The sequence below is a fragment of the Centrocercus urophasianus genome, unplaced genomic scaffold, assembly GCF_019232065.1.
Source record: "Centrocercus urophasianus isolate 14NV4802_14NV808 unplaced genomic scaffold, USGS_Curo_1.0 seq_14, whole genome shotgun sequence".
Lineage (NCBI taxonomy): Eukaryota > Metazoa > Chordata > Aves > Galliformes > Phasianidae > Centrocercus > Centrocercus urophasianus.
Window position 1 is genome coordinate 42,756,748 of NW_024884586.1, and position 27,460 is coordinate 42,784,207.

The 27,460-nt window shown below is 42.0% G+C and overlaps 2 protein-coding genes and 1 non-coding gene across 5 annotated transcripts in view; 2 read left to right on the forward strand and 1 right to left on the reverse strand.

Annotated features, from left to right (window-relative positions):
* The window catches only part of MOK (MOK protein kinase), a 26,136-nt gene extending 12,184 nt beyond the window's left edge, over positions 1 to 13,952 (reverse strand). The window contains 7 exon segments of the mRNA XM_042814469.1: positions 1,577 to 1,755; positions 2,941 to 2,989; positions 3,471 to 3,549; positions 6,254 to 6,324; positions 7,525 to 7,614; positions 9,108 to 9,222; positions 13,886 to 13,952. Coding sequence (XP_042670403.1) covers positions 1,577 to 1,755; positions 2,941 to 2,989; positions 3,471 to 3,549; positions 6,254 to 6,324; positions 7,525 to 7,614; positions 9,108 to 9,222; positions 13,886 to 13,892 — 590 coding nt within the window. The 5' untranslated portion in view covers positions 13,893 to 13,952.
* Positions 13,953 to 14,763: 811 nt separating this feature from the next.
* Positions 14,764 to 14,837, forward strand: TRNAI-AAU. The gene has a single exon. It is a non-coding gene; the product is annotated as a tRNA-Ile (tRNA).
* Positions 14,838 to 15,132: 295 nt separating this feature from the next.
* On the forward strand, positions 15,133 to 27,450 carry ZNF839 (zinc finger protein 839). 3 transcript variants are annotated; one of them, XR_006168020.1, is made up of 9 exons: positions 15,133 to 15,636; positions 16,439 to 17,362; positions 18,668 to 18,919; positions 19,604 to 19,696; positions 20,038 to 20,190; positions 21,703 to 21,843; positions 22,812 to 22,950; positions 24,750 to 25,785; positions 27,296 to 27,450. XR_006168020.1 is itself a non-coding variant. In XM_042813840.1 (8 exons), exons 1-8 carry the CDS (start codon positions 15,133 to 15,135, stop codon positions 25,733 to 25,735), a joined length of 3,192 nt encoding a protein of 1,063 aa, XP_042669774.1. In that variant the 3' UTR covers positions 25,736 to 26,124. The 3 variants fall into 3 exon arrangements, 2 of the variants coding, with proteins under 2 accessions (XP_042669774.1, XP_042669775.1); XM_042813840.1 differs by lacking the exon at positions 27,296 to 27,450 and having other exon boundaries at positions 24,750 to 26,124; XM_042813841.1 differs by lacking the exons at positions 15,133 to 15,636; positions 27,296 to 27,450 and having other exon boundaries at positions 15,704 to 17,362; positions 18,668 to 18,799; positions 24,750 to 26,124.
* The last annotated feature ends 10 nt before the right edge of the window (positions 27,451 to 27,460 follow it).

Consider the following 27,460-nt stretch of genomic DNA (forward strand, 5'->3'; position numbering starts at 1 on the left):
CAACAGCTGTCTGCTCACCTCTCTGAATGTCTTTGTAAGGCTTTGAGAGGAAGGAGAAAAAGAGATTTGATTCCCGTTGCACAGCTGTATCTCACAATTCAAGCAGGAGTGGGAGTGGCTTTTGTGTGAATGACAAAAATGTCAAAAATGCACCATCTCGAAGTGCAACCTACAACTGAAGGAATGACAAGTGCACAAAGGGAAGGAATCCTCAGCAATCCAGGACCGCAGGTTTATGAGGAGTAGAGAAAGGGAGAAGACTTGAAAGACAAATGTGACTGAGTACAATTAAAAGATTCTTCCAAAAATGTGGTCTCAAGTGTAGACTTTGGCAAATGTTCAACAGCAAAACCTGCAAGATCCTCTTAAGAAGAAACAAACCTGTCCATAACTTCCTTCAGCTTGGCAAAGCTGTACTTTTGAAAATTCACTTATTTCCAAGGAACATTCCTCATTTCTTTCTGAACACATCTATTGGGTCTCTGGAAATATGCAGTGGTTGCAAAGACTGAAATTTGTTACATTAAGCTAAAATTAGGAGGAAATGTCTCATTTGCAGTGTGTAATTTTCTTGCAAAACTTCAAAGCACATCAATTCAAACTGGAATGGGAAAACACGGCATTTTTAAAACATTTGTTCCCAATTTACTTTGCAAGAGAACCACCGCATTTGGAATTTTTCAGTTAACAGTTTTCTGAGCGAACGAGGACTGTTTCTGCAAGTTAGCAGCCAAAGCATAGGAGTTGTCATTTAATGTGATGGCAGCAGCTGCGCCTGCCATGTGGAGGAGGAGGAAGGAGAAAAGCAAATGTTACCACTCCTGGTTGCAGCAGTGTGGGAGGAGAATAGAGAACTGCTGTTGTTGCTATGGCACAGAGATACTGGAGAAATAGTCATGGTGGTTGTTAGTTTTTTGTTTTCTGAAGACCAAGGACAATTTCACTGAGTTATGGTTTTATCATCTTTGATAATCCTATAGGACTGTAATCCATTGTTTTCTGAAGACCTCCTTCACTGGAACCCAACTTGAAAACATCCCAGGACAGAAGGTTCTGGCATGGCTCAAGGGTCTTGAACGACCCTTCCTACACCAACTAGTTGTGCAAGGGAGTGCCTTCACTGATCTTCTGTGCTCACGGAAGTCATGAAAAAAGGGGAAAATCTGCCATCAAGTGTATGAACAAAGGCTGAGGATAACTAGTGATACCCATGCCAGGACTTGAGCCGTACTTCAGAGACACGGCAGATAAAGTACAGTCCTGTGAAATTCAAATATGAAGACAGAGGCCTGGGAGCAGGGGACTGTTCAACGTTATTCTCCTTGTAACTATTTTGTAATGGGTATGATGTTTTCCCAAACAGCTTGCTGCTTTACTACTGGCACAGTAAGGTGAATAGAGTACCAGACAAGGGAAGATTGCTGCCTCATCAGCCCTGCAGACTGATCATGCAGTAAAGTTCCACGAAATGGTGGAAACAAAGACCAGATTATCTTTACCATTTGCTCCTTTTTTCAGTTATTTACCTTTGATTTTCCTGATATCAATAAGCAAGACCCTCCACTGAACACAGTACCTTGTGATTTCATAGAAAACACAGCCAGCACTCCATACATCCATTTTGTAGCTATAGTAGCCGTTTGTAAGCAAGCATTCAGGTGCTCGGTACCAGCGTGTGGAGATATATTCTGTGTATGGCTGCTTAGAATATATCGTCCTACAAGATCCAAAATCAGCTAACTTCAGGGTATTCTGCTGCAAAAATAAAGTATCTTGAATTTAGAAACATGGAAATATTCAGGCAAGGATTTTCCTGACACATTTGAAGTAGTCGCTATAAAAGAAATCACAGATTACTTAAAGAATAAAATATCAAAAAGCCCAAGGGGAGTGTTGTAGCAGTAAAACTGCATTTAAATAGCACACAGCTCCAAGAGTCGAAGAGATCTGTGTCCCACAGTATGAAGAACTGCTTTTCTACCTCATTAAAAGGCAGACCTAAGAGTTAATTGAAAAGCATATGGACAATTACTGAAAGGAAGCCCGCTAAATAGGACATCTGGATTAAGTGATTTTCTTTGACTTCTTGCGTTTAGCAGTGATGTAATGGATGGTTTCAGCTTCCTTTTGCAACAGTTCTCTCCTGTATGCTTCCATGATATAGAAAAGAAAAAGAAATATCTCCAGAAAATAAAGTTTCATCAACTGGATTATAAAATCCTTGTTTTTCAGACATTAGCAAAACAACATTCTGGAACTGGTGAGAGAATAGATTTCAATGAAGAAATCATCTGAAAGCTACTATCTTCTGCTCTCTTCCTTAGGAGTAGCTTCCACTTAGAGATTAAACCTAGAAAGAGAGATGCAGAACTGAACCCCACTGCTCGTCTCTAAATAAACACAGAGGAAAATATACACGATTAAGGATCATTTTGCAGATTGGCAGAGAATTGTCATAGAATCACAGAATGGTTTGGGCTGGAAGGGACTTTTAAGATCATCCAGTTCCAACCTCCCTGCTAGAGGCAGGGGTACCTTCCCTTAGAGCAGGCTGCTCGAAGCCCCATCCAGCCTGGCCTCAGGGCTTTGACACATGGGCACGGACACAGGAGGCTCTAACACAGCTGATCTGCCTCAGGTTTGTGCTTGTTCCTTCATTCTTCTAGATTAGGATGAAGCATCAGAGGCAACTTTTTATGTAATTAATATGAATTATATAATGTTTATATATTTTTATATATAATACAAATATTATAATAAGATCATATATAGTTACTTATGTAAGTATATAATTACTTATATAATATATAACAACATTATATATATATAAAATAAAAACTGTGCTTCTGTTCCTAAGGAAGTATTACTTTCTCAGCATAAACAAAAATACACCAATACGTTTCATTTTCAGTTAAATATTCTCCACACAAAATGCATTACCTTTATTAATATGTTTTCTGGTTTCACATCTCTGTGAAATATCCCATTTCTGTACCAATATAAACACATCAGAGAGAAGAGTTCAGTGCAAAGATAAATACTATCGGTGCTTCCACTTATTTGTAAAACAAACAAAAACCAACCAAGCAAATCAACCATAAAGTAACTAACACTTCCATCAGCCCTACCAACAGCAGGGTAAAAAGTTAATTTTACCACCACAGTGGGACAAGAGCTGCAGGTATGGGAATGGGGAAAGGGTAAGTGGAGGAAGGGGAGGTCAAGCTTTCTGCTTCTGCTCTCGTGGTTACAAAAGGATGGGAAGGGCCCCCACGCTCCCAGAAGGGCTTCCTGCAGCTCCCCTCAGGTGCTGGCAAAGCACTGGCACCAGCTTGCACCTGGGCAGTGTCCTTTTTTCACCCTGCAGCAGTCTGCTGCCTCAGGTATTTGTGTGGATCTACTTAGCAGTGACCCCAAAATCAGTGAATGATGCATTTACCGCAAAGGTGTTGCTGCGCCTGGTCTCTTACCTATGTATGTGATCAAGAGATTTGCATAACTGGTACATGTAGTTCTTTATTTTTTTCTCAGATAATGGCTTTCTCCGTCCTGGAATTAAATGTCAAGTTGTCCAGGTCATTTTTAGCAAACAAGAGAATACCAGGAAATACTCTTCAGCTTCCAATAATGCACTGACATTACATTTCCAGTTATGTTATTTCTGTCATTTAAAGCTAGCTTTGTAATCCATTTTCCACTCAAATTCAGGCATAATTTAAATTTCAGTGAGAACCAGAGTAGTTGGGCTAACATAACTGTCAGTTCTAGTCTGTAAACAGCCTTAACTTTTACTGCCTGTTTTTCTTCCATTATCTGCATCTCCAAATTCTGACAGAACTCCAGTATTTCACTTCTAAAAGTCTGATTTCCTTTCTAAAAAAAAGTTACAGGCCTTCAGGTTCATGATTCCTATCCATCACCTCAAATTAGCGTGATGTTTAATTGTCTGTGATTCACCATTGACTTGCAAATTACAGGTTAACCCAGATACTGCTTGCTGTTGCACCATAATGACAGTTATAAAATGCATCTACTTTACAGAGCCCTATAGTAACTACTGGGCCTTTTTCTTTTATAGGCTCCAAAGGCCTTTTAATCTCACTGTAATACCTTTATATAATGCTGCAATGTTGTCAGCAGTGGCAGAAGTGATCACATTTTTGCAAACCAAAGCAGGTAGGCCTGTGCCCTCTGCCATCAGCGTGGGTAACAGGTGGGGCAGGAGGTGGGGACTCCAGTCTGCCTCCGTAATGCACTGAGCGGGATCAGCTCACGGGGCGCTGGAAACTGAGCACACTTACATCAGGAATGTCATATTCTTACCCCAGTGGAAAGAGATGGTGTTTCAACATCAGGATTTTTGCTGTCTTCAGTAGAAAAGATGTTAAAAGATTTGGCCATTCAAACGAACTCTGATTACTGGTAGTATTTAAGAAACCAAACCTTCATGAAAAGAAGTCGTGCTCAGTTGTCTTTTCCTCTTCACAGGTCACTACTAAAATCTGGAGCAGCTGCTCTTCTACTTTCAGATTTATCACTGCAGAAAGCTTACTGGGAAGCCATTACGAAGCAAGCCATAAGAAGGCAGCATTAGGAAGCTGCAGTCATTTTTCTTCCGAGCATCTTCCTCACCTCTCTCTGAGCCTTATTTACTCCCTCATTTTAAATGACCAAAATGTTCTGACTGAAGCAAAGGCAAGGCTGGTTGTCACTGATACCCCCACACTGAGAGCAAGAGAACGATGGCTTCATGTACACACAAACAGCCTTAACTGAACTAACAGGAATCTGTCAGTGTAACAGAGGGAACGAAATGGTAGGCTCCACTTCTGCTCCATAGGAAACCAGTGATGCCTACTGTGAAACACCAAAGTTATTTTCTGAAGCAAACAAACAAAGAAAACCTACCTGGAAAACAATCTTGGTGGTTTAAAATTAAAAACAAAAACCAACTAATTAACCAAACACTAAAACCAGAACACATTGAAACCACTAAAATAATTTCCATCTGTGTTCAATGCCTAATATAGCAGGTTTTTCACATTAAAAAACACACACACACACAGAGAAAGCAAGTGCTCTGGGGTAAAGAAAAAAATAAAGGCATTTAAAGAGCAAATCCATACATTCACTTTTTCCACAATTGTAGTATAGTTCCTAGAGGGGGAAAAAGGAAGTTTGTTGTTAATGTGCTGAACTAACTTCATATCAGTGAGGGCTCCTTCCTGCACTCAGCTACTCATCTGACTTAACTTCAAAAATTCATCATGGAAAAAAAAGAAAAAAAGCCTTAATAGAACCAGCAATTATTCATGTTTGTTTCTTTGATCAGTGGAGACAAACAACTCTATTTTAATCTCAGATCTGCAGCGATCTGAACACTCAGTGTCACAGATGCAATGTGAGAGCAAGTCTTTACTTTACTACTCTGAATATCTTCCTCACCTCTCTCTGAGCCTTATTTACTTCCTCATTTTAAATGACCAAATTGTTCTGATGGAAGCAAAGGCAAGGCTGGTTGTCACTGATACCCCCACACACTGAGTTTTAAAATTAGAAACAAAAAAACCAACTAATTAACCAAACACTAAAACCAGAACACACGTGTTGAGTTACTTAAATGAATCACCCAGCCGTAAAGACAATAAAATTTTAAATAACTCCACCAAAAAATCCTCTTTGACTACTGAAATTGTAAGTAAGTGCCACTCGGTTATTGTAACCAACTCCTTTGGTGTCTACAGATCCTTTCTTAAATCAGCTTTTGTTCCTTCTGTAGGAATGCTTCCTTAAGCCCTGTGGCATCCCACCTGCTTTCACAGCCACTTTCAGAATTCTTCAGAATGGGTGTTTCCAGTGAAAAATGTTCACTGAAAAGTGGAGAAGCGTTACTGAGCGGCGTTTGAAACAAACCGCAATCATTTTCAAGTTGTTTCATTGCAGTCCTGACCTAACAAGAGCCTGTTCAGGTTGCATTTTTTGTTATATAAAGCCACTTTTTTTGTAGTCAAGGTCATTTCCAAGTTGTCATGTAAAGTTTGACTGCAGAAATAGAGGGGCACTGACCTGACTCTTTAGAAACCTTCGGCATGCATCCATGCTTTAAACAACTGGGTAGATGAAAGAGAGTAAATCAGCACAGCACAAAATTTCACTACAAAATTCAGAACGTGGAAGAGTGAAGAGAATATAATTAATTCCACTTTGTAGTCTACACAAGGAGAGTTTGTCTGCTTAAGCATATGCCACATACCTTTTATCAGCTCATAAATATTCATATCCATAAGTTCACATATCAGTGAAAGGCAGCCAGCTTTTTTATCACTGAAGAAACAAATTAGGAGACTTTAAACTAGAAATAAAATGTACATGTTGATTTCCATACAGTGTAGAGAAAAGGTAATTTAACTAGTACTAAAATGGACACTTTCAGCTGATGCTTTCATGCTTTCCAGCTTAGGCTCTGACTTCTCATACTTATAGTTTGCACTATCCATAGTGCCTTCTGCAGAATTTAACTGACTTACTCTGCAAAGGTGTTGGAATGCTTTTTTTGAGCTACACAACACTGTTCAGTATCAAGAAATTTCCAGTAAATTGAAGTGATACAACCTTACAACAAGGTAGAAAACACACTATGCCATACATGAAAATACTTTCTAGCTTGGTCATCAGTAGCGTGTTGAGTGGAAATAAGCATCTGACTGCAATCTCTGCTCACAGCAGTTTAGGTAGATGATACTCTATCTAATACTTTATTTTCCATTTCACTGCCCTGTAGAGGCAGATGTCTCTTGGCCTTCCGTTTTTCTAAGAAGATAATTGCATTAAAGCACACCCCTCTGCAATGCTGTTAACCCTGACAACTACTGAGAGAGGGGACAATCAGCAATCCAGTTCACAGACAGACTGAGAAAGAGCTAGGTGAGCTGGTTGGCCATCTGGATGACACTGCATTAACATCACAGCAGCTGAAGCTGAGAATTCCAGAGAGCTGCTGACATGACTACCAGCTTCTCATGTACTATTTGCAAAGGAGTATCTGTAAACCTCCCTACAAAATGATGCTGCCAAATAGCTTCTCTGGATCCTGACTTCAAACCGCCAGGCCAAACCAAGATCCTTGAAGTATCAGGGCATATTTCAGCAAAGAAGCTCTGAGTTTGCCAAACCAAGAGTCTCCAGCAGACTCGGTGTTGTGTAGTTAAAGTAACTCAGTGGGTTTGGGACAAGGGTTCCAATCATCAAAGTATTCTATGTTACAACATGAAGTTTAGGTATGCTAGAAATACATCTAGCCTGTCATCTTAACACAGATGTTGAAGTGTTTTTCAGATTGCTGCAAAAGACAGCGAGCTCTCATTTAACAAAAAACCACAATGACTTCAGAATTTGACAGATCTGCTGTTTTTTCTTTCTGCTGGAAGGAAAGGCTGGCTGAGCTCCTACAGGTTGCCTCTAGATCCAGAAGTTACCGCATGTTGCTTGAACAAAATAAGGAAGAAATGAATGAACCATACTTACAAAACAATTTCATGTAACGTAAGGATATTAGGATGTGGACTCAACCTCCTCAGGGCTTGTATTTCACTCAGATTATTCACTTGTTCAATACTAAAGTTGAATTAAAAAGAAAAAGAAAACTGACTTGCAATCAGAGACCAGATTACAATTGTCCTCCCCTGCCACGACTGTCAAAACTCACTTCACACTAGTTCTGAAACTGAATTTACAAGTGCAGCATCAGATAAATTGTTTGCCTGCTTTGTTTCTTTATGGAACAAATCAATAATCAGCAGATTATTGGCTCCATTCCTTCTTGCAGTCCAGAGCAGCTGGACTTACCTTAACATGATCAGTCATGTACTGTGCTCTAGACACCAGCTGCTGTGCCATGGACATAGCTGGCAGGAATGCTGTGACACGTAATATGATGCAGTTCATTCTAAGCTGCCGTTAAACATTAAATCATACCAATTATTGCTCAGCATGCTGCTGGAAGTGACAGTCTAGCCTTGCCAAATTTAACATTTAAAATTCAGTTTGAACGTTAAGCAATTACATGAAAAATATATGCTATTCAGCTGTTGATTAATTATTTTGTTGCCTTCCTAAACTATAATAAACAACAAAACTAAATGCTATAGAACCTCTGAGGAGGGAGGAGGAAACAAAGAGACATAAGCTTTTTCATGACTTTAAAGCTAAACACCAAGTCATGATTTTCCAATTTGAAACCAGGAGAAATGCTTTGAGTGGGCTTGTTCTGTTTAGAACACTTGTCTGTTTCTCGAAGAGTTTACCAAGAGAATTTGTCAATTCACCAGAGGGTTAAAGGCCTAAACAACATTAAAACCGTACTACGTGAGAACACAAGTTGGCTTGTTATTCCCTACCACTGAACTGCATACCTCCTGATCTTGATGTAGCTGAGCAGGTAGTTTCAGTACTCTTTTGATCACAGACTGGACAAGTCTGGTCAGTAGTAGGTAATGCATAAATGACCCAACAGTTGTCTAACACGGCAGAGAATCAGAAGTCACATCATTAATTGAAGATATTTGGGTTCTTTTGTGTTTGTTTGAGCTTACAGTAATTTTTTCACACTTCCACTTTTCCTTCTCTAAAGTTCTGAGACAGTAAACCGCTGACATTAGTGAAGTTTCATTTCAGAGCAAAATGTCCTAATTTACATCTTCTGTACCAACGTGTCACTCCCACTGCGAGCAGCAGGAAGTTAAGAGAGTTAAGTGAGAATAAGGTCAGTGACCCACAAAAGCAGAGTTGGGTGCATACATATTTGAAGCAGAAAGTCAAGTGAATGTCTCTGCTTCCACGCGGCCCCTACTTTTCCTGTTTAACCTTCCATCCAGCAGTGCTCAGGCAGCATTTGCTATAGTAGAGGACAACAGTTCAAGTACTCAAGGTAATAACCCCACTGCCAAATAGGAAGGCCCTTCATAATAAGCAGCAGAGATCTCTTCCTACACTGCATGCAAACCTTTTTACTACACAAGTATTCAAAAACCTTCACTTAATCCTTATTTTTCATTTCCCCACTAGATTTCAGTCAGATACCCTGCAGGAGTAGAATTAGTTACGCATACCTTTTAAAATGTTGTTTCATGCATTTACATGCATAGTACTTTCCATCTCTAAGACTCAACATCTTCAGGACATCAGAAAACGTTCCCGCTCCTATCTTACAAACTGGTTTATATTCTAAAAACAAAAACACATTGTTTCACTTTACAGTAGAAATTGTTACAACGACCGCATAGTGACCCAGAGTAATTTGCTAAATTCTGACTACTGGAATCTTTTTTTAATAAAAGCTTGTTTGTTTGGTTTTTTTTTTCTGTTAGCACAGAAAAAAACTTCTTTGAGAGGAAATATAAGGAATAACAGAAAACATTTTGCTGCTCACATTACATGAACTTGTGTTCCTGAAATACACTAACAAGGTTCAGGAGTAACCGTGCCTCCTCGCTCAGAGACACGATGCTCTCCACGTGGCACTTCTTATCCTTTCTTTCTGTTACAGTGCATTAGCAACTGAGGAATGCATTTATGCTTTGTGTCTTTCAGAAATGTATCATTTTCTTGAAAGGGTACCTTGGCATTGTTTCACTTTTTTCTTTTTTAAAGAAAAGTAATTACTGGTTTTAAAGCTTTATTCCCCTATTGTCTTCAGTCAAGAGTATCCAAGTAGGCCAAGAATAAGGCTTTACTTAAATATTCTCAGTCTTCTTCTGCTCTCCTTCAGAACTGACACTTCTTTCCTCCTTTATTCTCCTCCAGCATTCTAATCAACTGTTCTCAATCCCACTGACTGGTTCTCTTCACCCACCTTGTCCTCCTGTTTCCCTTTATTTATAGCACCCACAGATTCTACCCTTGATACTTCTTCCATTTATTTTACCTGCACAAAACCCAACTCTGCTAAGCTCTACGCTGCTCTTGCTTTTGAGCTAGATCCAAACCCAGGGAGGCAGAGCAGGATACCTCCTCTACCCCATTGAGCCCCTCTGGGGAGTCGAGCAGCAGAGCAGTAACTCCAAGGAAGTGCAGCTGTCTGCATAAGCTGCCATGACAGCACGGAGCCAGGATGTGCTCTGCGACACTGCCCTCCCAGAAGCCTTCCTAACCTGCTGGGAGCACTCCTTCTAAGGTCACTCCTCGATCAGATTCTGTCCTGCTGCTTGGACTGGAGGAGAAGGGAATTTACTAGTGTAGATGTGGGTCATTTCATGCCAGTTGCTCTTTGTGGCCAAGAAGATTTCCAGATATGTTTAATTTACAAGTATAAATACAGCCTCACAGCAGAGAAAGCCTGCCAAGGAATTTTGCAGAGAGAAAAGTCACTTAGGCAGAGACATTCTAATGATGTTTTCCAACTAGCAATCAGTTTGTGTTGCCTTCACCTCTTTTCTCCTCCCCAAGCTTCGCATTTGTTAGAAGTCTTCTTACCTTGTGATGCAAGTGCTTACATTTTAATTAGCAGAAACTGTCCCCACGCAACCCCCCCTTTCTCCAACAAAGAAGCTTCTGGGAGAACTGTCATTTGCTTGTCTTGTTTTTGTCATCTGCTGCTGAGGTTTTCTGATTATCACACTTCATGCTGTTCCAGTGTAAAAAACACATATATTTCTTTGCCCAGATTTTCTTTAAAACCCAGTCCTCTCCATAAATTCAAACAGTCTTTTCATTTCCTACATTGTTTCCTCCCCTTTTCCCCTTAAACTCACAAATTAGGCCTTCTAATTAGAAAAAGAGAGAAAACAGAGCAATTTAAAACCAATCACACAGTCTAATGCTCTCTACAGAATTATATATGGAACAATTACTAGAAGCAGAAATAGAATTTGAAAACCATTATGGGTAAAGGAGACAACAGCAGAGACTCCAAAGTATGGGTGAGACCATGGGGTTTAGCACATGTGGCTGTTAGCAGAAACTGGGCAGGCAGTGCTTCAAGCAGAGTGATTTCTAATCTTTCGTGAGCTCTGAGGACCACAAGCAAGAAGCACATGCCCTCCTTAAGTTTTAATTTCCCATCTAAATAGCTAAATATAAAACAGGAGTCATAAAATCAAAGTAGTTAAATCCAACATTTCTAAAGAAGGTTTATCAATAGAGTTTTTGCTAGCAACTGATCTCCACTAAGACCAAACACAATGGCTGTGCTACATGCTCATACAGCAGCAGAGCCAATTTCCGTGGCAAAAAAAATACCCAAGTAGCCATAAAAGTTATGTGTTGACCAACTGAGCCATGAGCGATGCTGGGTGCACCTCTGGGAGAGCAGATTTAAGAGAAGGAAAACCAGCTGAGGAACTGCAGCCGGGAGAGGGGAGGGAGAGAAGCAGCTCTGCTGCCACCAAGGTGAGGCAGCAGGTGCTCCAGGCATGGTGCAGAAGCACCCTGCAGCCCAGGGGAGGCCTATGGTGGAGCAGCGATGGAGTGTTATGGACTGCCTGCATTCCCTGTGCTGCTCCAGGGAAGGAGGGAGAAGAGGGTGGACGGGAGGAAGGTAGTTTTGGTTCTGGTTCTCATTGCTCTGGTCTGTTAGCAATGGGCAACAAACTGCATTCATTTCCCTATGCTGAGAGTGTTTTGCCCATGATAGCAATTTGTGATTAATACTCAGTCCTTATCTTGACCCTTGAGCACTTTTCCATCACCTTTTCTCTCTCTCTTCCTTTGAGGACAGGAACGATAAAGTAATTGAAGCAATTATCTGCCCATTAGGTTGAAACCACCACAGGTCTACTTATTTTTACAATAAAATGCTGCAAGGCATGCAAAAAAAGATTACGTGCAAATAACAAACACCTGAGGAAAAGACTGGAGAGCCATCCTCTCCACCAGTGACAAGAATGACAGCTGAGAATCAGAAATGAAAATGGCATTAGTCAAAATGTTGTTTTTTTGTTGATGCATAAAATTAGCATGTAAACTCTTAACAAAGCAAGTCACTGAAAATGGGAGAGCCTTTCTCCTAGGGAGGAAATGGGAGAGTGATCTCACAACAAGCTATTGTTTAATGAGAAACTGAGAGGAACTCAGACATTATAAGAATAATAGTGTGATTTTACAGATTGAGAAGGAAAACAAATTAGACTTGCAGCATCCCAACAATTTAACACCAATTTTGAAGTCCACAAGCCAAGATTTATGAAGATCCTTAAACATTCACTTCCACATAACCGATTCCTCAAAAGTGACTAGATGGCAACTAGTCTATAGGGGAACTGTTATGTCACAGCCCAAAATGATGATTGGGCACCTGGTGAAGGGGGTGGCTGGCCCAGGAAGCACAGGTGCAAGAGATTCATCTGTGCTTTCCATGTGACTGGAAGAGGTGGACCCAGGGTCCACACCTCCCTGGGCTCATTTAAGAACTTTCCTTGGAAGGAAGAATGTCTTTTGGGTGAGGGCTGTCTGTTTAGAAGTGGTCTATAGCCAGAGATCTTCATCACCAGCTGGGTAAGTCAACTTTTTCTTGTATGTAATTATAGATATTCCTAATAATGTTTTGCATGGTATCGCAAAGAACTTAGCAGCAGCAGTTTCACTGCCTCTAACGACAGACACCATTAAGCAGTAAATTATAGTAACTTCAAGCAAACACTGAAATAGAATAACCAGGTTGAAATATTTCAGTGTTAAGCTATGATGTTTAATACAGCTGCAAAACAAAGCTACCAGTGAGTTTAGCTGAACTTGTGGTGAAGAGAGACAAGACTTTAAAATTTCCTGAATGTTTTAAGACTGACTACTTTGAGGATTAAATTAAGTAAACAGTGTTTCTCTTGCTGATGTAACATCAAGAAAGGCAGAAGACCTAATCCCAAATTCCTTTTTTTTTTTTTTTTTTGTTTTGTTTTTAAGTGGCATCTGTAGCAATGCAGACGCTCACTAACTTTTCTTTCCTGGCTATTTCAGCATGTGTAGAGTCTGAGAGGCTTCAAATGATTAGAGAAGGCAGACAAGGATTAGGAAAATGGAATAAAATTCCATGCAAGTCAACAAAATAAGGACTAGGATACACAAGTTATTTACAAGAATAAGTTATGGCAACTTGAACTAGTCTAACACCAGAGCTGTACCATGAGAATGGCAGAGAAGCAATCCTTCACTAGAAAGGCATTCTGGTGTACAAAAAGCTACAGGAGCCAGAAAGTAAGAGCAATGAAAGTTGTGTAATAGAATGCAAAGTCTGGGCCCATGTCTCTGTATCTAGAGAGCACAGAAAATCACCTTCAACTTGGAACTGAAGAATCCATTGTGAAGTGACAGAAAAGACAGCACTACAGCAGTCAGTAGGGTAGTATAACACCTAAGGCACATATTCTGTTGAAATGAAGCTGAGGAAGAAAAAGCCATGGTGTTTAGGTGTAGTGTTAAGGCACGTGAGAAGGCAGAAATGAAGACAGCAATGGAAAGCTTGCCCTCGGGCACGGTCAGCAGGCTGTGACACTTAAGGCACTCAGTGACCTGCTGAGAGCGTGGGGCGTGACATGGCATAAGGAAGACTGATGCCAAGCAATGGAAGGCACGGCTTGCAGATCGTGGTAAGAAAGAGGGAACTCGTGATTTCTGCAAAGGCAACTGGAGAGACTGGGAAGGGGCAGGTCGCAGCTCTGCAGAAACGTTCGTTAGCAGGCTGGGCGTGCAGGAGAACAGCATTATCCAGCAGCAAGACGAGGAAACCTCGGGGCTGCGGCCTCCGGGGCCTCAAAGCACCGCCGCCGCCCCGGCCCCTTAGCAGAGGTTGCCGGCGGTGCCGCCTCAGAGACGCCCGAGCCCGCGCTGCGATTCGCGAGGAGCCTCCCGCCCTCGGGTCGAGCGGATCCCGCCGCCCTCCCCCGCAGCCTCTTACTGTTCATCCTGCGCTCGCCTGCGGGTCGCCGAGCCGTTCCCTCAGCGCGCCATGTTGTATTCCCGTCGCCTTGGCAACCGCGCAGGCTCCGTCCGCCCGCCCCGGGCTTCGGCCTCGCGCAGGCGCAGTGCGAGAGGCGGCTGGCGCTGCCCCGCCGGCGGCGCGTGCGCCGCAGGGCTGAGGAGGCGGGGCGGCGGCCGGGCGCGAGGTTGCTCCGTGTGGCGATGTGCCGCTCTGTGGGATGATTTTTCTCCTCAGGCGTTCTCCCAGGATGGAGGGAGTCTGTGAGCGGTCTGCGCAGCCCTCGCTTCTAGCTGAAAGGCGTTCCCTGATGCTGAATGCCGCACCTGTAGCTCTGGTTTGTGCAGGGCGCTACCTCGCCTTTGCATCCCGGCATCTATCTTCGATGGCCGCCTGATCCCTAGCGGCTCCCGCCTGCCACTGCAGGCTGTAGAACGCAGCCCGTTACAGGTGTGCGCGCCGCTGGCTCGCAGTGGGTGGGAATGGCATCGCTGAGGGCGCCCGGCTCACACCGAGTCGTACCGAGCGTAGCGCCCGCGCTCCGTTCTTTGGTCGCATCCTCCAACGCAAGTGTTCTGACAAACCCTGAAGGGATGCTCCTTAAATACGAAGCAATTGCTGCTGAAAGGAGCTGCGGGGGGCACAGGCTTGCAAACTGCAAAAAATACACTGAGCGCTCGGTGTTTTCCATGCTTCCTAGGGAGGTGAATCTATGGCACCCGGGTCTCTGCGCATCTCTCTCCCGTGCTTTCGACTTGAAAGAAGTCTTCATCTGTAATATAGCCACTAGAAGGAATTGAACACACTTAGGGGCTAAATTCCTTTGGGGACTGAGGGAGAGGAGATTTGCACCGCCGGGCCGGTTAGCTCAGTTGGTTAGAGCGTGGTGCTAATAACGCCAAGGTCGCGGGTTCGATCCCCGTACGGGCCAGAAGGTGATAGAGTTTTTGTTACGTTTCCCCCCCCACGGTACTGTTTCGGTTCAAAGCTGCGTGCGCTCTTCTCCCCCTTCCACGTCACGCCGTCGTCGTTTACCTTCGCACGTCAATCAGGTTCCAGAAGCGCCTCCGCAGCTTTTTGCCCCCTCGAGGCCACCGTCGGTACTGTTCGGCCCCGCCCCGGGGGCGCCATTGGCCCGTGCGCCGCCGATGCCCTGACTGCGCCCCGCGCCTCCGAGAGCCGCCCGGGGGGGTCGATGCGGCTGCCGCCCGCTGACGCCTGCCAAGATGGCGGCTCCAGAGGAGGGGGGCACCGAGGCGCCACCGCGTCCTCCTCCCCCGGCTGAGGGCGAGCCCCCCGGAGCCGCCTGCGGGGAGGAGACCCTGGGCGCGGCGGCGGCGGCGGAGGAAAGCGGCGGCCTCCCGGCCCCGGCAGAGCTGCGGGCGGTTCCGGAGAAGCCGGCTCGGAGCTCGGCCGCTCACGAAGGCGGCACCGTCCTCTACGCGCGGGCGGAGGGCGCGGGGCCGAGCGCGGAGGAGCAGCCGCCCTCGCCGTCCCGCCACTCCGCCACGCCTCTGGCCCCCGCGGAGCTGCGGAGGGTGATCGAGAGGGTGAGCAGGGCCCGGGAGCTGCGGGAAGCGTCGCCGCCGCTCCGGGACTGCGTCCCCGCGCCCCCCGCACCGCCGGCAGCCGTCGTGCAGAACGCGGCCCTGCAGCTGCGGAGCGTGGCCCAGCGCGTGGCTCTGCAGCGCGGCGCGGCACCGGCGCCAGCCCGCCTTCTCCCGCGGCAGGTAGGGCTCCGAGGAACCGCCTGGCTCTGGGGCGGGAAGGAGGTCTTAGCGCGGCGATGCGGCGGCACGGGCTGCGTGGGGAGGTGGGGGAATCACCGTCCGTGGAGGTGTTCTCCGGGAACCGCGGAGAAGTGGTGCTGAGGAACGTGGTCAGCGGGGACGGGCTGGGGTTGGACTGGATGGTCTTAAGACATCTCCAGTTTTAATGGTTTTTGACTCCAGGGTAAGGCAGGTGGTTGCCTGCTCCCTTAGGGGAGAGGAGCTGGTGGAGATTGGGCAGAGCTAAGGCAGGAACTTAGAAGAGGGGAGAATAGGAAGGAAGGGATAAGAGGAAGCATGAAGTGTGCTGCACTGGTCGTCATAAAGTTTTCTTGAACAGAGCACTTACTGCTGTGTATTCTGGGTCTGGCGTTCGGCCTGCATCATGTTACAAGCTGTAGTTCTCCTGCATTTGTTTTGGTAAAGGTTACAGATGTGCCTGGGTGATAGCAGTGCTGCTGTCCCAGAACCAGCCTGCTTGCAGCAAACAGTGCTGCGGTGTGACCTGGGAGAAGACTTTACATACTTTAGTTGACAGCAGTTACATTGCTGAACATGCAGGAAAGCCATAGCTTGAAGGAAGAGAATCTGTGCTCTGACATTAAATCAGTGCTTTGATGCTTTGAAATGGAAATTGAATGATGTGTGCTCATTTCTTTATGCCTTCCTTTAAAGGTATATACGTGTCATATTGGTAAATACCATGTTCATCTAACAAATGCGGTATTTGTGTAATCTCAGCTCTTCCTTTTTTCCACAAAAGCAGCTGGAAGCCATTTGTGTTCAAGTTCAGCCAGGACAGATGAAGGAAACAGAAAAGCCAGTGCCATCCTTGGCACCAATCCAGTCCAAAACTGTAATGCTGAGTCAGTCTGTTGGTAGAAATTCTAGCATGCCAGGACTTGGCATTATTAATCCCCAGATAATTAAGATGCAGCCTGTTACAGGACCTGAGCAGCAGCAGCAGCAGCTTTTCCTGCATAGTTCTTCTGAGTCTCCAATTCAGTTGCTTATGCAGAAACCTTTGCCGTCTCATGGATCAGTGCCTGTGAACAAGATTCCTACAAGTAAGGTGCTAAACGGACAGAAAACTGCACGTGCCACAGTATCACCTGCGAGGTCTTCAAATATTGCAGCCAGCTCAACAAACACTCTGATGCCATGCCTTGAAAAAAAACAGAAAGATGACAAGCTAAAAAAGTCTTTGAAAGTGAAAACTCGTTCCGGACGGATTTCACGCCCTCCAAAGTACAAGGCTAAAGATTATAAATTCATTAAAATGGAGGATTTGGCTGATAGTCATCAGTCTGATTCCGACGACTACTCTGAGCTGATTATAGAAGATGATGAAGAGGGAAAGGTGAAGGGGAAGGATGCATTGTTCAATTCTTCAAATTATAATCTGAAACCCAAAATGTTTAAGTGTCAGACTTGTGAAAAGTCCTATATAGGAAAAGGAGGATTAGCAAGACATTATAAACTTAACCCTGGTCATGGACAGCTGGAGTCTGTACCTCAAAAAACACCCTTAAATAAACCTAATGGAAGCATATCTGTGGACAATCTCTGCGGAATAGGAGAGGAAATTATGAGTCCAGTGCATTTGAATTCCATTGCTGTCACTTTAAATAATCAAAACGCACTACCTACCAATTTGGAAGAAACTGCTGGCTCACAGGTTGAACAGGTAAAGTGTGTTACAGCTGTCAGTTTTGTAGAAATCAGAAGGGCAGTTTAATAGCTGCATACTGCAGTCATTCATCTGAGTTCCCACTGACAACAGTGTTTTTTTAAGACTGAAGGTAGAAATTTAAATACATGTGAATTCACTTGTACGTCTTGTTAGTGAAACATACAAGTCAGTACTGCTCAGTAATATTTACTAATATGCAAACTTAGACACACTGCTGATTAAAATGCTCATAAGAGATGACAGCTCATTTTCTTTGAAATTGCATCAGGAATAGTGTTCCTGCAGAGGCACGTAAAACATTCCCTGCGTGATTGTTACTGGATTTCCAACATACGGTCTGCAGGTCTGCATTAATAGCCTTTTCTTGTCTATTCAGAGAAGAATGCTAACACTGATCGTGCTTTTTGCATGGCAGACAGCAAGGCATCAACTACCTTATCAATTTCTGTTACTGAAATAGAGGATTTTCTGTGGTGAAACTTATTTGGAATCAGAGTGGACTGCAACTCTTCCTAGAGCAAGTCTTGAAAGTGAGGCTTAGCTTACCTCTGTGAACTGAGTACTTTCATCTTGACTCTCTGAACTGGAAGCCACCGCAGTGGCATTTTTTCTGTGATGTTTTAAGCTTGCCAACTCAAAGCTCCTCTTCCAAGTGAAGTTACCTCCCAACTAACAGTTTGTAGCAATAGCTGATGCCGTTGTTGATGTAGTTGTGTAATCTTTTAGATGTAGCAGCGTCCTATTTTTTACTTTTATTGGTAAAACAGAAGTTGTCAGAAATATGAAAATTTGCAGGTCAGAGTTCCAGTGCAGCAAATACAACCCTCATTCCCTGCACTATTCTGTCATCTTTGGAAAAAGAGAGAAGCACAGAATACTGAACTCAGTTGTCTGCATTATTATGTATTTGTTTCCCTGTGCAGCATTCATTTCATGCAAGATGATGGAAAATCTCCTTCAGACTATCTCAGTACTATTACTGACTGCTAGATTGCTGTAGTACCTGCAGTCTTTAGCTGGAAAACCCCATTTCTCAAAGTTTGTACTGTAACTCATTGCTTTAAACAGTGTTCTTGCTCAGGCAAAGAGGTTTTCTAGAAAGAATATCAGGCTTACCAAAGCTGGTACACAGATAGGTAGAGGAAAACAAATGAGACCTGTGCTTGTATTCAGCCTTGCATTTGTTTAATATCCTATTTATTTTTTGCCCAGACTAAGAATTTCATTATAAAATGATGCTGTACTTAAAGCACTGTTTAAAATGATGAAAAAAGGCTTTTATTTTTTCTTTCATTTAAGACTTGTAAGTCTGCAGAAAGCAGAAACCTGTTGGCAGAACAACAGAATGAAAGCAGTTCAGGACAGCGGGGGCCCATGACAGCAAAAGGACCTGGAAGACCCAGACGACCGAAGAGACGCGGTCGACCGAGGGTGGGTGGAAGATCCAGGTGTTCTGGGAGGCTTAGCAGACCTGGTCAGTCCCCTTCAAAGTCCCTTAGTGGTGTGTCCACAGAGCGCAGTGTATTCAGAAGAAGAGCTAGGTTAAAAGAGGTATGGTTCTCTTCTGCAATTATTTCATAAGCATCTTTTTTTCCCCGTCGTTTTGGTTTTAGTTTTTGAATCAGTGCAAAGATTCGTTTTCAAAAGGATTGACAGTTGGCATTCCTGTTCACTGATAAAAGCCTAAGGCATTTTCTAAGAAGAAAATATTAATAATGGCTTTTAAGGGGAGAAAAAAGGGAAAATGGGAACTCTGTGGAAAGTCTTTTTGACATGTAGATGTACTCTTGCTTTTTTTCTGAAGAATTTCTTCTGAAGAAGTTGCTAGCTGCTACTGTGCATCACCTCTGTTCCTTTTCTGAGTTTGCAACGTTTATGGGACTGAGTGTTATCTGTAAACATGGGTAGTAACTGTTTCGAGGTATTTCTCATCTCCTCTTTTGGTGTTACATTTGCATCTATTCTCTAAGCTGCATAAACATACAGTATGTATATCCTCCCCTCCAGCCTTTTTCCAAAAGGCAAACCTACTTCTAGGCTGCATTTTTTAATAGCGACTGCTTTATGGGACTGAGAGTCTGTCTGTTGTCTATTTGAAACAGAGAAAGAAATCGCTGTAGACGAAGGTAACTTCGTGTATCCTACAGAAAAGCAGCACTATTTTATTTCTGAATGTGGGCTGCATTACCTTTGTGGGCTACTTTGCTTCAATAAACTCATTATGGCTTTTGACAGCTAATACAACAATGTGATAATGAAGATTTGATGGAGCTGGTTCTCCCACGTCTTACAGAGCTTGTTACAGTGTATGAATTCCTGTTGATGAAGGTGAGATTATTATTTTATCTTTTTAATGTAAAAATATTAATTATTTTAGGGAGGCTTTCATTGATATACAGAAAAAGATTCCATGAGTAATGCATCTGGTTTTTCTAAGTTAGAACTGTGCAGAACGTAGATGTTCTAGATATCACTTCAGTTTTACACAGGCAAAATGTTGATGGGTCTTATTGAAAGTCTAACTCTGCTGCTTGGTTCAGTGGTGTTTCTGAAAATTCCATAGTCTTGATTTGACTGATAGTATTTTTAAACACTGAACAAAACAAAAGATTTTTCTTTCATGCTATTTGAAATATATAGGGGGAAACAACACATTTCTTCTCTTCCAGGTTGAAAAAGGTTGTCCAGCCAAAGCTTACTTCCCTAATGTGTATAGAGAATTTGAAGAGTTACATAATATGGTAAAGAAAATGGCTTATGATTACCTCAGTAATTCTGATTTTCTGAGCTGCCAGCAGCCAATTGAAATAAAAGATGCTAAGGTAACAAAATGTTCTCCTTGGAACTGGGATTTTTTTTTTGTCTATTTTTAGATTATTTTTTTATATTTTCTCTGATAAATTTTTTTTATCCTGGTAAACTTGAACAAAGCATGTTTTCTGATGAGCAAAAGTGGTAGTGTTTAAAAAGTACAATAACCAAGCAAAGAGAAAAAGAAATCCATAATAAAACTACAGTTCTAATATGTGACAACATATATAACTAGAAATATATATAAGACGATAACGTCAATTCTAGCAGTGCTGATTTCTGATACCTGTGTATATTTAGAGTGCCATGAAGCTGCACATCACTGCAGGGTGTGTTCAACATTAGAAGTATATTGTGACATTTAGTTAGGAGGGAAGGGGCTGTATTTAAAATGGGCGACCTTGATTTAAAAGGATCCGTGGTTTCATTGCAAAATGAGCACAAACTGAATGCTTGTGTGCAGTTCAGTCATACTGGCAAATACAAAAGTTAGAGAATAAATTAATAAAATTACAAACTGCTATTTCAACAACTGCAGATTCATTGTATATGCAGTTGTGTCTAGAAAGACTTTTTTTGTGTGTTATATGGATCTGTTTATCCTTTACTTAGTCTGTGTTCCTTCTGATTGGAATAAAATAGATCTTTGTACTTAATGTATTTTTGTTTTCCCTTCTCTGTTTCCAGTAGCAAAAACACTACTTTCCATATTGCTTCCAACACGATTTCTAATGATGTGTTTGTTAGGGTACCTGTGCACTGAACTTGCAACCACAATGAGCGAACATACAGAAAACCCAGAGTAGAAGAGGCAGAGAGAGAATGCTGGCTCTTATAATAATCCCAGTTAAGAAGTGAAATCCTGTGTGGGCTGTTAGTAGCAGTTAGTATTTCTTCTTTTTTTAATTAGTCACCATGTTCACTCTATGTACTGAAAAACTTCCTAGATGTACTGCCTGCTCATCTGGCTGTTTTGTAGCTGATTACCACTGATGTTTCTGTTTGCAGTAGTGAAGGTGCACCGAGTAAAAGGATGCTGTTGGTGCTGTCAGTCCCAAAATGGAACCTGTTTCTTGTTTTCTTCAGTTTCAACATGCCTTTTTAATATAGAATTTGCTCTTTAGAAGATAACAGCCCAGAGAGGTCGTATCATAGCATACCTACATAAAGATGAAAAGAGAATGTGGAAAATACATACAAGCTTCTAACAGATCTTTTAAAATAGGAAGACATAAATGTTGTTGTTTTTTTTAAGTAATGAAGAGCCTACACAGAGTTCTGTATGAAGCTCTGCTCTTAGTAACCATTCCTGGATTCTATATATAACCAGTGTCTTTGAGTTCACCTGTTAATATTCACTTTAAAATATTCTATTAATCCGGAAGTTAGTAGAAAACATAGCAGGTTAAATACTTAATTGAGCTGTCAGACTGAAATTCTGTACTTGTAGTTCAGTTTGAAGAAATATATTGAGATTGGAGAGACTAACTGTCACTTATTTTTTCCTGTAACTGTTTGTACAGGTTGCCGAATCTCTAGGAATTACAGAAATAACCTCTGGCGAACAAAAGATGCACGGTGTAGACTCTTGTTCACAGTGTATAATTAAAATGGTTAGTGAGCAAGTGCCTGTGGAGACACTGGGACAAAAACGGTTAGCTGAGGTATGGAATGCTTTTGTGAAAACTAAAAATGGAACCACAACAAATTGAAGCTTGTTGAAATAGATACATTTTTAGAAATCACACTAGTATTATCTGACCTGTATTAAAGCGAGGGTTTGTAAATACTCAAGTGAATATTCTACTGTGGTGTCACAGCAGAGCATGTGAACTAGCAGATTAAAGATGTACTTTGCATTAATGCTCTGTAATACTGGAGACAGAATCTCAAAGGTTAACATGTAATACCACAATACAGAGAAGAATCCTGTTGATGTGGCAGTAAATGGGCCCCATGGTAAGAAGGATCCTCAGATTCTATAACTTCTCTTACCAATAAGATCTTACCTATAGCAGGTTCGGGCACTGGGGAAGCTTTTGCACTAATAATTGGTTGGTAGAGGTGCGTGAAAACAGTTGCTTTCTTTCTAACAAGTCAGTTTACCAGATTTGGTTTCTTGAAAGCTGGAGCAGGCTGTGCTCTATTTCATTTTCTTGAAAGTCATATCCTTGTGGTCCTTTCCCTCAACTGTTCTATGTAATCTGGAGTTGTTTCTGGTGGCAGACAAACAAGATTAGTACTCTTCCATTTTCTGCTTGTGGTTAGATTAGAGCTGATCTGTTCTTCATTAAGCCAACAATGCTGGACAAGTTGTTCACAGCTGTTTACTGAAGTCAGAGAGAGTTTATGGCAGGTGTCATGCAATACAGCTAACCCCAAAGCCTAGAGAGAAGCTGTGATATTAACACTAGGCTGGTTTGTTTCTACCAAATATCAAAATCTATCAGTAGTAGTTTGGCAAAGTATGAGAACTGTGTTTAAATTCTTTCTGCTCAGGAAGTTCTTACTTCAATGCAAAATCTTGTTTTCAAGGATAGTACTGCTGTGAAGTGCCTAGTTAGCTTGTTTTCTTTTCCAATGTTGTGAGCTGTTATGGTGGCAGCCAGTTAATTATCTCTTGTATTGACAGAGCTCAGGGGAGGAACTGTTGCCATCAGCCAAAAGGACCAAGTTAGAAGACGTAATGGAGAATGTGAATAATGCTTATTCCAGTCAAGATGAAGTGAAAGAAAAGAGTGGAAATTTATGTGCACTCTTTGAAAAAGATGGTAACCTCTTCATGTTTTCCAATTCTGTTGTGTTCACGGAGGAGCTGAACGAATCTTTGTTCTTCAAACTACTGTGGTTTTTGTCCTAAGGTTTCATTTCTCAGCTTGCTTCCCAGGTTCTTCAAAAGCAGCTTTTTTACTGGGAAGTCCTCACTGACAAGAGGGGAAGTTAAGAATGATGCACAGCACAGCAGTAGCTCAATTCTAAATGCACAGTAATGTGTACATGGATATTACTGCAGCACTGGGAGAATAGTACTTTCTTCTGCCATGTGCTTCCTGCCCGCTTCCTGTCTGCAGTGTCCCTTAGAGTGGTGACAGTGCACAACCTTTGTGTTAGCAGTGGGAGAGCAGTAGAAGAGGAGCAGTGTGTATGTCCTTCCTGCTGCCTGAGTGGACTGCAGGGGTGGAATCATCTGAGCTTTGTGGACCTGGGGGAGGGGAAGAACTGGAGGTTATCCTGTATCCCAAGGCAGGTGCAGGAGCTAATGACTGGCACTAAGACAGTATTTTTTGTGATGGTCTTTGGGCACATGTCCTTTCTTTGTCTTTACTCCTCTGGCTCCTCAGGTTGGCAGGCAAACAGTGGGTTAGAGAAGAAAGCGAGATTGTTGCCACCTGTAATCTCCCCACACTCCATTGGTCTTTAATCTGAAAGCGTTTCACTATTCAGAGGCATTGTGTTCACTGTCTTGAAGGATTCCAGCCCTTACCCATCTCTAGTAAACTGTGTACCACCTCCATCTCTTTGCTTTGTACCTATCTTTTTGATGTTGCTATGAGCTGCTTTTCTTTTGCTCTTTGCGTGTCTTTGTTAGTGGTTGCTTTCTCGTTTGTTTTTGTGTTGTTACCCGCTCCCCCATTCCACTTCACCCCCTCAGTTTAATTTTGTTTCTCTGAAAGGCTCTCTGCATGACAGTGCTTATTTCTCCTTATCATACAGTTTTCTTCTGAGCTATGAGGTTGTGGGTTAGGTTGTTTTTGTTTTGAAAGAATTCTGTTTCACTTGCACAGGCTGGTAGGCTTCTGTTAGTTTGCAGTACAAAAAGTTAAAATAATCCTTTTAGAGTTGTTAGGTTTCCTTTTTTGTGCCATGATATCTTCCATAACAAAAATTACCTTTGTTCCTTTTGATCTTCAGTTATAAAAACAGGCAGCTCAATCTCCTGCTACTTAGCCGTTATTGTTCAGCTCCCTGCTGTGCTTGAGAGCCCTTCGTCCAAGTCATACAAGTGGCAAAACAAACTAAATTCCTGTTGTTTTTCCCTTTCTGTCTCAGGCTGAGTGTGGTCCTGAATCTGCTAACACAACTCATTAGCTACACACTAATTTGACTTCTCTGAATCTTCAAAAGCTTGACTTGTCAACAGAATTTTAATCAAAGTTTAAAAGCTTCAGTCAGTTTATTAATGCTTATGAGGATGAGCAGCTGACAACCTTGCGCCATGTTCTTTATTGCTTAATGTTACTGGCTGTATGCCAGATGGGGAAAAAAGATAAATCTGACTTTCACCCCAGGCTGTCTTCAAGATTAACAGGAAAAAATGCTACTTCTATTTAAGGCTCTTTCGTATTGAAATACACAATAATATTTCACTATCCAAAAAATACCTTGAGTATTGTAATGCTGGCCCCCTCACCCCAAAGTGCTCTGAAACTGTATAGAAAATGCTTCAGGTTGATAATTTGAGAGAGGAAAGCAGTCTAGCATTTCCTCCAAAATTATCACTGAAAAAATAATATTCTGGACAAGTAGTGTTAGACTACCCAACAAAACTATATTTCTTCCAACTTTTCAGGTCTTAATCCATTAAATGGAGAAATCCTGCTTTCAGAAGACAGACATGTCACTTGCTGCACAACTGGAAGCATATTACCTGCAGAGGAGGAACATAATTTACTTGTTGATTCAGAAGTTAGAATCAATGCTGAAAATTCAGGTACCTTCTCTCAGACTGTGGAAACGAGGATCGAGTATTCCCAACCTGTAGATGGGCAGGGACCAGGTATTTCGGCTGACACATCTTTGCTACATACTGAAATTGTATTGCCTGTAGAAGCGGGAGGTGCACCAGAATTAGCTGAAGTACATTTGGTGAGTCAAAACACAGCGGGAGGACCGTCAGCTGCTGAACCCTGCAACTCTGTCTCAGAGCATGCAGTGGGCATTCGGAACACTGACTTGGCAGTGAGTGAGGAAAATGGTCTCAGTCAAAAATGTCAGACACCGCAAGAAGAAAACCAGAATTTTGCTGTGAAAGGACAATCTGAACAACTTCATGACGCTGGTATGGCTGAGATGCAGGAAATGGAAAAAGCTTTTTCAACACATGTGCCAATAAATTATCCACACGGTGCTCAGGCTGAGTTGCACCAGAATCCTGTTCAGGAAACCACCCTGTCTGCTGGTGTGAACCATGACTGCGCTTATAATAACATGAGTGAATTTTCTTGTGGGACAGAGGAACAACACGAGCTGGAGAATGCAGTTACTGTAGATCAAACTGTAGCTTTTGAGATTACTGATGAGAGCCATGACTTCTTGACTCAGGGACATGAACAGATTTTTATTCAGACTTCTGATGGGCTTATTTTGTCTCATCCCAATGCTGCTGTTTTGTCTCAGGCAGAAGGTATTGTTATTGTAACTGATTCTGATGGTACTACAATGCACATCCGCACACCTGACGGGATACCTTTGGAAACTGTGGAAGCACTACTGGCAATGGAAGCAGATGGCCAAAGCGAAGATGTTCTGCTCTCACAGAGTGAATTGGAGCCATAAATCAGAATACTACACAGTCTTTCTTCTGGGAAAGACCGACTATATAAAATGTATATTTTTCTAATGTGAATAGTGAGATAACTGAAATTTAACTTATTTGTAAACTGTTTCTATGCCCTATACTTTTTATAACTTATGTTTATAAAAATCTAAAACAATTGCAACCAAAAATTCTGAAATTAACATTGTTCTCCTTGCTTTATATGTTGGGGGGGTGGGTAGAAAGTGGAAATCTGGCAATCCTAAAGCTGTTGCACTATTCCCGTTTGTTAGGCAATTCCTTTTCTCTCTAGACATCTAAAAATGCAGTAAGTTGTACTGCTTTTTGGCAGTGATGTGCTGTGTACTGGCAAACTGTGTATGGGTAAAATAAAAGCTATCTGAAAGTATGCATTTTCTGTGCTGTTGAGATTACAAGAAGACTGCTGTTTTGCCCTTTCTTAAAGCTAGGTTGAATACATCAGCATCTAGATTTGGCATGCACAGCTCCGCCTGGAAAAATGGGGGTTTCAAATACAATCCATGCTTGTGCACTCCAGGAACAATGTGACAGCCCAACTGATCTTTATTTAAATAGCATTAGGCTGTGTGTGCACTGAGTTAGAGACAAAAATAGCCTCACACAAGAATTGATTTGTACTGAACTACTGGCAATGTATTCAAGTATTCTCACTAATGTTTCCTAATGGTCAGCTGTGCATTCAACACTTACTGCTACTTGGACAGAAATGGGAAGGTTCAAAACTACTGAACTTCTTTAACAGGATAACAAATCCTTTTTAACTTTTAGGGCCTGGTGGTCTCTTTTAATTCTTAGATTTGTATTATCTTTTTCCTAGATTTATAACTTTTTTTCCTCCATCTCATAAATTCTAAGTTTTGGCCTTCGCAGTTATTCTACACTGCTCTGTACTGTTTAATCATAATAAAAATTTAGCCTTGACTGTAATTCCTGTTTCTCTACGCAGAGATTAAAAGTTCTCATGTTATTTATTACCTTCTGCTATCTTGTGTGGTAGTGAAGTGGCAGTTAATGCTTGGATGATATTTTGGTGGATGCTTTCTTGGAGCTTGTTGTCCAAGCCACTGACTTTTCTTTTAAAAAGCTTATCTGGTAAAAAGGATTAACCCTAAATGACCATTATCTGAATTTTATTTGTAAACTCTTGCAGATGTTAATGAAAACTGATAAGATACACTATATTTGTTGCCTTATTGAAACTACTTTGGATAATTGGACAAATCAGCTAAAAGCACCTATTATGTGCAGAACTGTTCTTAAATCAAATATTCATAGCAATTAAGGAAAAACATACTAACGTGGAATCCAAATGAGAGTGAGACAATTTAGAGATTAAACTGTCTGCCCTATAATATTGCATTTATTTATTTGCTTGAACAGAAGGTCAAATTATGATTGGGCAGAACACTGCACTTGTAGGGTTGTGGAAGATGTCATTAGTGCTTGTAAGATCCTGTCTGGTTCTTAAGTTTATGGAGGGTTTTTTGGTTTCATTTTTGTGATGCTATTTTTGTTTGATTTATTGTTTTCTTTTTCAGGAGGTAATAATGGTCGTTGCCTTACAAAGGAGGTAATGAAGATACCATGCAAAGTGCAGTTCTGTCAGCCTTTCCAAGACACTGATAGCAGTAAGCAATTCCTTCTTACTAATCTTCCATACTGTCTGTCTAATAACTACATCTGAGGGCTCAAATGTAACAATG

Excerpts from the sequence above, each read along its gene's own strand:
- ZNF839 (XM_042813840.1), top strand. The coding sequence starts at position 15,133 with ATGGCGGCTCCAGAGGAGGGGGGCACCGAGGCGCCACCGCGTCCTCCT. Across the intron at positions 15,637-16,438 it reads CCCGCCTTCTCCCGCGGCAG|CAGCTGGAAGCCATTTGTGT; the intron begins GTAGGGCTCCGA and ends TTTCCACAAAAG. Across the intron at positions 22,951-24,749 it reads TGCACTCTTTGAAAAAGATG|GTCTTAATCCATTAAATGGA; the intron begins GTAACCTCTTCA and ends CCAACTTTTCAG.